Source organism: Ptychodera flava, chromosome 20 (assembly GCF_041260155.1).
Source record: "Ptychodera flava strain L36383 chromosome 20, AS_Pfla_20210202, whole genome shotgun sequence".
In the NCBI taxonomy this organism is placed as follows: Eukaryota; Metazoa; Hemichordata; class Enteropneusta; family Ptychoderidae; genus Ptychodera; species Ptychodera flava.
In genome coordinates this window covers 36,998,461-37,011,835 of record NC_091947.1, presented here as the reverse complement: position 1 = coordinate 37,011,835, position 13,375 = coordinate 36,998,461, and the positions used below count along the sequence as shown (strand labels likewise).

The 13,375-nt window shown below is 36.4% G+C and overlaps 1 protein-coding gene across 1 annotated transcript; it reads left to right on the top strand.

Annotated features, from left to right (window-relative positions):
- The first annotated feature begins 8,911 nt into the window (after window positions 1–8,911).
- On the top strand, window positions 8,912–9,265 carry LOC139119594 (uncharacterized). Its single transcript, XM_070683438.1, has one exon. The coding sequence runs from the start codon at window positions 8,912–8,914 to the stop codon at window positions 9,263–9,265; it is 354 nt and encodes a 117-aa protein (XP_070539539.1).
- Window positions 9,266–13,375: the final 4,110 nt, after the last annotated feature.

The following is a 13,375-nucleotide window of genomic DNA, read 5'->3' as shown; positions in this document are numbered from 1 at the left end:
GCACGCCCGATTTCTCTTGTACTTTCTTGAAGTGCTTCAGGCTCAAGACGAGCGACAAAGGAGAAATTTCGAAAATAAGGTAAACAAGACAAAAATGTCGAGACAGTTGAATCGAGAAGAACAATTCAAAGGCTTGTATTGAAAAGCAAGGGACAAGAGTAAAAGGGATGGAGCGTATCGCATGATGTACGACACGACCAGTAGCCTCGGGCTTAGGTGCAATGAGGTGTACCTTAGTTTCTCACAACATGCAAAAAAGCTTTCTTTATACACTTTATGTAATTGACAAAATTGATTAAGAAGAAATTATTACAAGGCAATTGTGTCAATTTCAATTTTTCAATTTGGATTCGAAATTGTACTTATGAAGTACAGTGCTTGTGATTATAGGTACAGTCGAAGGGCCCTGTAAGCTAGAAAAATGAGACGTTCGAAAAACAAATCACCGCCGCGCCATACATGCGTATCGCAGGATTCGGAGACTGTTTTTTGTACGATTTATTAAGTAAACCAGCATCGATGGCTTGCACGCCATGTCTAAATCCATACCTGCTATCCTTTTTGCATTAAAAGTGATCCTCTATGGATTATGGGGTGCGATTTCCCAAGCGACGTATTCTGTCAATATGAAAATCCACTTTCGGGTACGGCACATTTTAAAGGAGCGATATTAATTCGAATGTTTGAACTGATCAGTATATAGCCAATCGCAGCATAGCTACTTTCAAATGTGCAGCAGAGGTGGCCCGAAATCGATTGTTTCGTGGTTACAGGATAGGTTCCTTCGGAAATCGCACCCCAAAATGCACAGAACATCTATTGTGATACAGACCGATAACCGGTATGATTTTAGACATGGATTGGATGCCATCGATGCCGGTTTAGTGAATAAATTGTGTTTTTTGTTAGAGAAATCAGTCTCCAAACTCTGCGATACATGTGCATCGGGCCGATTTGGTTTTCGAAACACAAGCGACTGTGGTGTGAGTCCCGACACGTCGAAATGAATCTATGCAGTATCACTCAAATAGTTAGTCAAAACATTTCTACAGCACAAGTGTTGTCTTCATCCATTTTATCTGTTTGTCTCTTTTAACGTTACCGTGAATCTCCTTTGACACATATGTACTCTTATCCCTCTATTGAATCCATTCTCAGGAGTTTTTGTGCAAGTATTTGTCACGGCTGCCAATTTGTCAATAGTAATGACCGCTATAATGAAATTTCAGCGTCTGGTAACGAGCAACCCTGTAGTAGCCACAACGACGGATGTCACGGGATGAGAAAGATAACTTGATCTTATAAGAAGTTGATAGTGATGGAGACTTTAATATCATGATAAACATGCACGGCATATTTTCTGCGGAGATTTCTGAGATGTAGTGGTGGAGATTTTTGCGTTGTTAGAAGTAATGATGAAAGCATAGAGACAGAGGTCAGTCATAAAATTCAACGGTTTAGTCGAACTAAATACATCAGCACATATGAAAGTGTCATCAGCATACAATAAGTACTAGCAATCTAATCAAATAATTTCAGTGTTTTTGGCTTCACGTCCATAAAATGTAATGTCACAAAACAAGAGATCGCTTAGTCAAATCAGTTTCTCTAATAATCAGCAATTTTAAAGTTATGAATTTGAGACATTCAACAAAAACATGGCCACTACAATCCAACGACAAGTAATGGTTTAATGATCTGTAATCATCGCGAATGACCCAATACTACCTTGAAAACAGTGTAAAAGTGTACAGAAAATGAAATTTAGCTTGGATGTATTTCAGGCATTTAACTTCGTCGGCATTCTTAATGTATCGACTGCATTGTTAAGGCAAAGATCCAGCCTTTCATCATCTCTTTATAGTCAAGGATCGAGTGTACAAACCTCAGCCAAGGATCGAGTGCACAAACCTCAGCCAAGGATCGAGTGCACAAACCTCAGCCTGGAGGGAGTCAACATCACACTGAAATCAAAGACGGGATTGCAGCACTCTACAGTAACCCATGGAACATTCATAATAACATACTGCGGAAAACTTAGCTCAATCAGCGTAAGATTTCTTATAGAAATTGACATATGTAAGATTTTAAAAGCAGTGATTTGAGCTTGTGTCTAGCTTAGTATTTTGAAAAATGCACTGACATCTTCCCAGTGGATTTCACAAATTTTAACACTGCGTTCGGAACTTCAAAGAATTTTGTCACACTGTTGTCTTTCATCAGCATCTTATAACTGCAAACTAAAAATACATCCTGTATTGAAAGGATGACAACGTAATAGTCACATAATTTTACTGGAAATAAGTTATATTTTTAAAGTTTGTGGAACAAAATGTGAAGGGCATTTGTAAATATTAAATATTGACATGTACTCTGTCATTATCGATATTAATACTCATTTGGTCATGCGTTATGTTTGAAAACAACATAGGTTCGACATGAAAGGCAACGGAACAGCAGTGAGTGATAACACCATGCAGCGTAGTTTTAGCAAATTGAGTTTAGGTTGCCCATCGAACAACCTAAAGTATTCTTTTCCAAAATTCTAATAGCGGGGGAACAGTGTGTGCTGTAAAATGTGATGCCAAATGGCTTCTGAGTGGAGTTTTATTTATTACACGGAATCACTGGTCTGGACAATCAGTCGAAATTGTAACAGATGGCTCTTGTACATATCACTGCTACAGAAATCTCAGCGATGACATCAGACGGCAAATTGACATGCGTGCAATCCATACCTACCCAGTTTGTCCTTTTTTGTTAATTATCGCGGTCGGTCTGACTGTCTAATTTTGATTTCATGTTGAAAAGGAACTACTTGCCTCTTTTAACTACTAAATACAAACGATTTACCAGCTACGCAAAAAGAGCAGTAATCAAGCCAGGGATAGGAAATTAAATTTGCCTTTCTTTGTCCCCCTCATGAAACGTACAACAAGGGGGCTGCAAAAGACACACTTTATATTACAGATGCAAATCAAATTACATTGCTTATATAGTCTTTATTATAGTGTACACTCTGATTTGATTTGCCAGTAAATTTAGTGATTAAATGTACCCAATTAAATCCATATAAAATTCGTTTTAGCATGAATTGTTCTGCTTGTTTTTGTAATTCACTAAATTGATTTGGTTAATTATCAAATGAGCGAGGCCATTTTCCTCTACGTTGAGCCCCTAAAGCGACTTGTGCAGTCCAATTCATGGAAACTTGGTTTAATTTAATACTGAAACATAGAACGGCGCAACAATCATTAAAAATCTATATGCACATTAAGTCGACGCTTTGAAGTGATCTTATCGACTTAATCGTCGATTTTACGCTGTGTTAGAATAAAAAATGTGAAAGAAAGGATCGTTCCATTGCAATTATAGGGGTGTGACTAAAGAATTCGACCTGCCGTATGATTTGGAAGTCTTTTGAATGTAAGCATCATCTAGCTACAGTCTTTAATTATCTAAGAAATGACTCGCAAATTAAACTTGTCCTTATAAATGTATCCATGGGTGTCAGTTATTTCTTAGTTTATCATTATCATTCCACTTTCAAGCTCACAACCGTTACAGTTGATTAAAATAGTGACAACAAGCAGAATCGCAATCGAACAAATATCTGCAAATGATTTCCCAGTGTCCTTTGCAAAGACACAGACAAGGCTGGATAGCTTGTCTGATAAGATTGTCTAAGGTATGTGGTCGCAAGTTTATACCTGATGTCCTTCGGTAACGAAACACTAACGACAGCAAAAAAACAATGATCCGTATAAGGTGGGCAAATCTTGGTCAATGAGAACCGTCAAGGATAAATGAGTCCATACTATACTCACATCTTTCCTTTAAAATTCTACATTGAGAATAACATATGATTCCCGGAAATTTATGGGATGGAACAAGAATTTCCAAATTGCTTTTATTCCTTCTACACACATATACATTTCATACAAACACGATTGGCACTAACTTTGGAGAATTAGCTCTTCATATTGTTAAAATTTCTAAAAAGTGTCAGGTGCCCCATAGCTGAATGTTGCAATATTACAAAGTACTCATAAAATCGAGTGTATAAGTTAAAAAGGAAAGCAGTTGAGCTTGCATTTTCCGATTAAACAGACATTACTTCATTTTCCAATTATCCAAAATTAGTTCCAATCGTGTTTACATATGTACTTATACCTACCTACCTACCTACCTACCTACCTACCTACCTACTCTGCAAACATTCATGAGAGAGATGAAAGAAAAAAGAATGACCTTACAGTGCAAATTAAAGTGATCGATATAAATGCATAACACTATGAACATAAATTACTCTACACTCAAACACATACACACACTCATATATATATATATATATATATATATATATATATATATATATATATATATATATATATATATATATATATTCACATGACACAATCATAGAGAACCCATAATGATCTATTGCTTGCACTTGCATGACGTTATTTTACATCATTGCTGTATTTATTTCCATCCGAGTGAATTTAAACTGTTTAACTACTTTTGACTATATATATTTGGGTCTGTCTGTTTTTGGGTCTGTCTGCTTGTATTGCCAAATCAGCATGACCTTGTTAGAGTTGGAAACGTCTGCACAAAAATAAGTAGTTAGACGTTTGTCCATATCTTTGTTGACAGAGAGCTTTTGTCACAACAGAATGGAACGTGCATATAGTATATATCTAGTCACAGTAAATTGTGTCACTGCGATACTTCATACTCACTCTATTCACAGAACTGATAACACATCATTCCTTTATAAACCTATAATTGAAATCGTTCAGTTTAATAAATGGGGAATCAATCGATATAAAAAGTAGATACGAGAGAAGCTCTATCAAAAATAACATAAGCAGGTAAAAGAATCACATATCTGTCAACGTGAAACAAAGCAAAACAGATCCCGATTTAAACGTGTCTTAGAACTGAGAAAATTCAGGTTACATATCATGAAATATTATTTCAATGTGTGGCGATTGAGCGATACCTTGATATGATCTAGAATAACATGACACTGGGGGCACTGGCCATGGGGGCCTACGTGCCACCACAATCAGACTTTGTATGAGGGCGGATATACGTTTCATGTGAATTGTTTAGTTTTTGCTTGAAACAACTGAGTTGTATCAAATTATGCGTGTGAAAAGTGTATGATTACAAATGCGCTGTATTTGCCAAGACTACCAGGATTACTGCACGATAACTCAGGTATAAATTATGCTTAAATTCCCAAATTCCGAGTTCTGATGGCCATCCGTTCTTGCATTGGTTGTTTGTAACTATGAAATGTTGTCCCACATGACATGAACTCACAAAAGCGAATTATGGATTACTTAACGTAAAGTTTCTAAGTTCCAAATGTAAAGCTAAGGTTGTCCATGTATGTGATTCAAGTGTTATGACGATATTTTCCCCTTTTGTATGGAACTATGAGTAAATTTATATCAATTTCGTGTATAACTTCTAATTACACGTGTAATTTTCATAATTACAAGTAGACAGCGACGTTAAAACCTAAGCTTTATTGATGTCTAAGCAAACAGAGCCAGAAAGATCAAACAAAATTAAAACAAAGGACAATTGTTTGCAAAATTTTATAATATTGTAAATCGAACATCACATCAAAGTAAAGGAAGAAAAGGTAGTTCGTGCCTCGAAATTGAAAGACTTCAACTTTTCCCCAAACTCTACTGAAGGAAATTTCAAACGATTTCCTTTCGAAAGCCTGAATAAAAAATTTGATACTGGAGAAAAAATTACCCAAGACTTACCGACACTTGAAATTCGAAATGGCCGCCATCCATGTGTAGGGAAAAACACAATTTTCGATTTTCACAAATGAGCTGGCGAAAACTTCCTCTACTCCATGACCTTCAAAATGAGCCCCCATCAGTAGTAGACCAAATCAGCATTCTAAAAGTTTGAGAATCAAAGTATCTATCCCCGAGGCTCATTCTACCATAAATGTACGAAAGAAATTCAAGGAGATCAGACTGTACTAAACTGAGCTGTACAAAGCAATATGGATAACATTGAAGAACATGAGTCATCCTCCATTTTCAGGTTTGTTTTAAATATCGGACACAGGAGAAGAGAATAATATTGCTGTGGTGTATGAGCAATCTTAAATTTCGTTTCAGGATTTTAACTCTTTCAAAAATTCTGAAAAAGCGAATGGAAATCGCAACCTTGAAATCTGATTTAGTGTCGTTTGTCAAAATCCATCTTTTGTTTGTTATAATACGTTTAGTTAGCCTTTCTTAATCCTGAGTTCATCTGTAACCAGTCTGCCAATAATTGTACTAATCTAATGATTGGTCTACAATAGTACTAATGTAACAGGTGTGTCCTGCATTGGACATTGACTACAATTAGACATTTTCCGACTATTGTTAGCAGTCTAGTAGTATTAGGCTTTGTGAATAGTAGAACATTGTTGTAACATATGGCCCACAGTTATGTCGTATATTCCATCGACTATGTAAACAGAGTTTTTAGTGGCTTCTCAAAACAAAGACTAGAAGAAGAAGAAGAAGAAGAAGAAGAAGAAGAAGGAGAAGAAGAAGAAAAACAACAACTATAATAATAATAAAAATAATAAAAAAATTAATAATAATATTCAATATAAGTATTATATAGAAATAATAACGCGAATAATAGGTTCAATTTCCATGAAAATTTCACTATAAGGGTATTTTGGGTCGAGAAGACCAAATATCACATCGATTTCACTGCCGTATGTTTCCATGGTAATCATTTTAGGGGTTGAAAATTTCAGTTTTTCTAATATCCCATTAAAGTTACTTTGATTGATATAAAAATTATCTAGCGGGGGAGTTTGGGTCAGAGATCACAAAAACAGACTTATTTTAATGTTTCGAGTTGCCATGGTAACTATTTTGGGATTTAAAATGTTACTTTTTCCCTAATTCCTATTAAAGAACTATTGATTGATATAAAATTTATAATAAGGGTTTTTCTGGTGAGCACACCGAAAAAAATCACACTCATTTTTAATGTGAGATGTTTCCATTGCAACCATTCAGGAGTAAAAATTACCAGTTTTTCAAAGATTCCACCTAAAATCCAGTAATCAACAGAATGTGTTATATCAAAGGGATATTTTGGGTTAGAAAGACCAAATATCCAGTGTAAAAATCCAGTAATCAACAGAAATATTATACCAAAGAGAGAGAGAGAGAGAGAGAGAGAGAGAGAGAGAGAGAGAGAGAGAGAGAGAGATTGTTAATATATATTGGAAATCTTTTTCATAGTCGTGACTTTTGATGGAAGAAAGCTAAAAACAAAATTAAGAACCGATTGAACGTGTATCCATAAAGTTCGCACAAAAGTTAAACGTCTAGGCCAGCTGGTATCGCTTAAACTGCTTAGTGTCACTTTTCCGACAAGCATTTAATTACCCCTTGGCTTAATGATATCCCCCCTTTCTCCGTACACTATGATGCATAATTCTGCGCTGCACGTACAACAATTGGAAGTCACCCCTATTGACAAAATTAAAATAAACAACACCTCTTTTTCAGAATTCCCACATAGCTTCAATGAACTGTTATTAGATGTCTATATAATACTTATAGCCTCTAAACTTGTAATAATAATAATAATAATAATAATAATAATAATAATAATAAGCGAAAGGACTATATAGAAATAATGATGCGAATAATTATAGGTTCGATGAAACTTGCAGTATAGGGTAATTTTTGGTGCTGATATAAGAGGTGCCATCAATTTTGTTGGCAAATGTTAGCATGGCAACCGTTTTAATAATAAAGAAAATAATAATGGCCTGGTTATTGCCCATTGCTTTCATGTGTTATTGTTTGTTTACTGTCATCCACGGTCAAAGGTGTTAGGCGGTAGGAGTGTTGAGTTCACTAAATGACTTCTTTACAACGGTAACTAACAGCACACCGAGCGCCCAGCCTGTGCTCATTGCCTGACCTTGAAACTGTCACCGATATTTTGTCATCACTATGATAATCATTTATTTATAATGGCCATCTGACTGACCGCTGGAAAGCTTAAAACTAGCCTGAAGTACTAAACAGGACCCCTTTTGTTTGTGTCATTGTCATAACGACTGTTTTGCTCTGTCCCTTCAACAGATCACCAGTATTTATTCTTTGTAGATTGATATAACTTCAGTTGTTAGTATAGTGCACCACGGTCCCTCCACAAAAGGACTGTGAGTGCACACAAGATTCGGTGAAACATGGCACGATGAAGCAGGACGTTAGTCTTCTACAGCAATGTCCCGTAGCCTAGTAACTGTTGATTTAGTGAGAGGGAGGCCATGGGTGTTTGACTGGCTTGACAGTAAAATTTGGTGATTGTTGATGCCAAGAATGTTTTGGCAACTAAAAGGTTTCACTCTGGTAAAATGTGTATGCTCTTGCTACGAAATGAGTTCAATCAATCAATCAATCAATCAATCAATCAATCAATCAATCAATCAAACAAATAAATAAATTTAAATAAAACGTTCTGTTATATTTTGAACTTTCTAAACTTAACAAGTGCAAACTTTTTCAAATATGAATCATTAATTGATATACAGGTTAATGTTAATGACTTCATACAGAAGACTTGCATTGTATTCTGATGCATTATTGAACGTCTTATGATAATGTTTATCCTTTACCTGATGTCCGATCACGTGTACTTGTTACAGTCATAGTGCCATCGACTAGCAAAAAACGCAGCAATCGCCTTAATCATTGTTTACAAGCGTGGAACAAGACAGTGACGTATTTTAACTGTCTACATAAGTGTTCTCTTGTAATTTCAGCACAAACAAAATTAAACGTTACATTTAATTGTATTTTAGTCTGCAACGAAATGCCATGGAATATGAGCATGAATTACCATGGTGCACCCTCAAACCACAACCATCAAATCACCATCATCACCCTCAAACCACAACCATCAAATCACCATCATCACCCTCAAACCACAACCATCAAATCACCATCATCACCCTCAAACCACAACCATCCAATCACCATCATCACCCTCAAAGCACAATCATCAAATCACGATCACCACCCTAAAACCACCACCATCTAATCACCATCACCACCCTCAAACCATAATCATCAAAACACCATCACCACCCTCAAACCACCACCATCTAATCACCATCACCACCCTAAAACCACAATCATCAAATCACCATCACCACCCTCAAACCATAATCATCAAAACACCATCACCACCCTAAAACCACCACCATCTAATCACCATCACCACCCTCAAACCATAATCATCAAAACACCATCACCACCCTAAAACCACCACCATCTAATCACCATCACCACCCTAAAACCACAATCATCAAATCACCATCACCACCCTCAAACCATAATCATCAAAACACCATCACCACCCTAAAACCACCACCATCTAATCACCATCACCACCCTCAAACCATAATCATCAAAACACCATCACCACCCTAAAACCACCACCATCTAATCACCATCACCACTCTCAAACCACTACCATCAAATCACCATTACCACCTTCAAACTACTACCGTCACATCACCATCACCACCCTCAAACCACCACCATCTAATCACCATCACCACCCTCAAACCACTACCGTCACATCACCACCGTCAGCATCGTCATTAGATCACGATGTGACATCAGCGATGTCAATTCTCATAAACTTTTTCGTTATCTTCCAACTGACCTTGTCGTCTGTCGCCACTTGGGCTGCGTAAATTAGCGACATCTCAATTTTCTCTCGTTACATTGAAAATACGTTTATATTCATAAAAAGTAATTATAAGCAACACTATTGGAACTAATTTAGGATAATTGGATGGTGAAGTAATGTCGATTTAATCTGCAAATATAAGCTTATCATCTTCTCTTTTTAGATTAAACACTTGTTTGCAATATTGCAACATTCAGCTATACGACACTTAACACTTTTGAGAAATTTGAAAAATATGAAAATCCAATTATCCCAAATTAGTTCCAATCGTGTTAAATGTTTACTCGAATCGTGTGCCTCTTGCTAAATCTGTACTTTCACAGCTGTCAACTGTTATTTGCGGCGGTTGCAAAATCAAATTCGGTAACAAAAGGACCAGTTTAAAGTAATTATTTAACGTTATTTTAAGAAGCCTTGCAAACAACGCTTGTCTCAGAAGAAGACATCGATGACGAATTTTATTTGACCCTTTGATCCTCTATCTCTCTCGTCGAATGTTTTTGCGATGGTTTCATGGGTTTCATGTTGGTCATATTTCATTCAGTTTGGTGTCTGTTCAACCCCGACCATCTGTTTCTGCAATTTATGGGCAATTCGTTCAGCCATTTTGTGACAAAGTTTGTTTCTTTTCCTTGCTTTGTTGACATCATTTACACATAGGTTGGGCCTGCCTGATATCTAAAGGTTCCAAGCACACGCACGCAGGCCGAGAGTTGTAAACAATCCTGAACATGTTTTGTGTGGTCTTAAAGAATTTATGAAGAGAAGGCCAATTTTGACTACATGTGTGGTTGATATTAACGGATGGCTGGTTTTCACGTTTGGAAACAAAGATTGATTATCATTAAAATAGGAAAGTCCCTCAGGCTAATTGTTCTTTAGTTACTTATCACGTGCAAATAAGACCATTGCACGACTGCGCAGTGGACTGAAATGGTCTCCATGGCCACAGAATTGTGAGCTTTCTAACTTTGATTCTGTGTTTATTTGGTCAAGGATGAAAGATTCGGTAGAAGACATTTTGTTTCCCTAATGATGGTGCAGTGGCTGATTTGAAACAAGCCGTATCATTTTCTCTTTGTAAAGAGACTCTTTGTGTGCAAAACTACACACGACTGCATTTTATCAGTTTTGTTCCAGACACAAATTACTCAAGCAGATGAAATTTTCAGATCAGAAGCACCATCGCTGGTGTAGTTCTGCACGTAATACGGAATATGAAAACGGCTAGGGACACTATTTTACTTTGCTTCACTGATGCTTGGAATTTGAAATCAACGATGAATGCAAATTGAGGAGTAAAAATTTAACACATTTTTATGGGATTGGTTTGTCATCGTCATGCTATAAACATCTACCACGGTTCAACAACGATGTTGTCAAACGTTACCATTTTAGCAATCCTGCTGTAAGATGTTATTTGTTGTTATCATCACCAAGCCTGCAACCGATGACGAAAACACTTATCAGGTAATGGCATATTGTTGACCATGTCTTAAATGTAGATCATACAAGAAACCGGTGTAGCCAAGACGGTTGTATTACATTAAAGCAGTTCCTTTTAGCAGTTGAAAATCAGTCAAAATCTCATCAATAAACACTTTTTTACCAGTGATGGAAGTAAAGTAATTTTGCTCGGAAAGTTGTCAAGTTTTCATCAACATATGTCATTTCCACACAAGAGGACTGATGTTTGTCATGATTTCCAGTACGAGACTTTCAGAGAGCTGTAGTAATCCATGCAAGTAAATAATGCAATAAGATGCCTGAAATGTTAAATGTTGTTTCATCCAGCTCTCTCCAGTGTTACAGAAAGACGTGTAAAATGACTACGAACGGAGACAAAAAGGACGTTACTTGTAGCGCACACTACAACCACAAGTTGGGGCAAGTATACATGAAACATAGTAGCTTCTATCGCGAAGGACACTATTGTTAAAATTTATGCTTGGTTTGCTGATGAAGACTCCACTCTGTTGGATATGTTGGACAAGAAAAGTATAAGGACTGGTGCACTTTAGATTCAAAACAAGCAATTATTACCCATCTATGGTCATTTTGGAGCAAAATGTTTGACATAACATCATGACGAAATTTATAGGACAAAAAAGTCATTCTACGTTTGTTTTCGGGGAGTTTATTATCATCATAGTGGAAAACCCGTCTATGTTACACAAAGGAAACATAGGGAACTTCATTGCGGATTGTTTGCTTGCCTACTGACGCCTTAAATCTTTTACCAAATACATTGCCTATGCGTGACGTCTAAGTTAAAGTGTCTGGTGATGAGTACAAGATATCGAATAGTCCGTAACTAAACAGTTTAGTTCCCACATTTTTTTTCTATCAGGGTGAGGTCAATTGATTCTCAAGAAATTTCATTTCGATATGAAGACTTTTGTTGGTCATACAAGCTGCACAAGGAAATTCGTATTAATTTCTCTGCTTCTACAGCTTTAAAATGGGATTTCCCTAACCTGTTTATCGTCTCAAAATGGTTATTTTGAATTTCGATAACACTGTTATCATGTGGTTGTCTGTAGCTATGGTGTCTGGTAACAATGTCTTTTACCCATATAGCTGTTAGAGGTGATCACGTGACTGCCCATGGAAGCAGACATGTAAAGTGAAATGCAAAATATTAGATTCTGTTGATTTACAAAGGTAACAACATCCGTCAGCAAGATGCAATTCGAGAATTACAAGACGATATATTATGTGATCAGCTACATTAAACTTTTTAACACTCTAAACAATGAGAGTTGAGGAGTGCCAGCTGTGATCATTCCGCTGTCTCTTGCTCCCAAAAGATCTGGAGAAACTATTTATTTTGTAATAATTTGCCGATGTTTCGCTCCTGAGGTCGACCTTTGACCTTTTAGATAGTAAAATAAAGGTGGCGGGGCCAAATGTTAAGGATCAACGTTCGATTGGAAGTAGCTGTATTCCACTAGGATTTTCCATTCGAAGTTAAATCACATTTTCTGTTGAAACATTTATACATAGAAACGCCCGTACAATAACGTAAAAATTGCAAATGCTTATTTATCTCAATGCAAATACGATAGCTTAATGAAATTTGTTTTTAAATACGAAGGAGTGGTAGGAATTACATTTCGGGATGACTTTAATTATCAGCATACATGAAGTATAACAATATTATTGACTGACTTGACCATCTGAAGCTAAGTGTAGAGGGTCTAATCTAGACTTGCGTATTTTCCGACACTTAATTAAACTCAGTTTTTCCTTAGAAATGTTGTCTGGAATGTCAATGGCTTTATTTTATTAATCTTGTAAATGGATGACATTAAGCTGTTGAAATAGATTCCATGTATGCCGTATTTAGTCAAACAAAGTAATTTATTAGCGACACAAATCAGAGAAAGTGGCAATTGATTGAACCAAACACTAATAAACATTTGTACGGCAGAGTACAAGCAAACCCACTGGTATGTTATCAAAGGCCATGGTGGTGGGCGACAAATGGTCTCAACAAACAACTTAAATGATTCATTAATGTGAACAGAAGAACATTAAAACATCACTGTTGAAAGCTACATGATACGACTCGGATCACGTGACCGCCATAATTCATACACTTAAG

Coding starts and splice junctions, on each gene's coding strand:
- LOC139119594 (XM_070683438.1), top strand. CDS start 8,912: ATGGTGCACCCTCAAACCACAACCATCAAATCACCATCATCACCCTCA.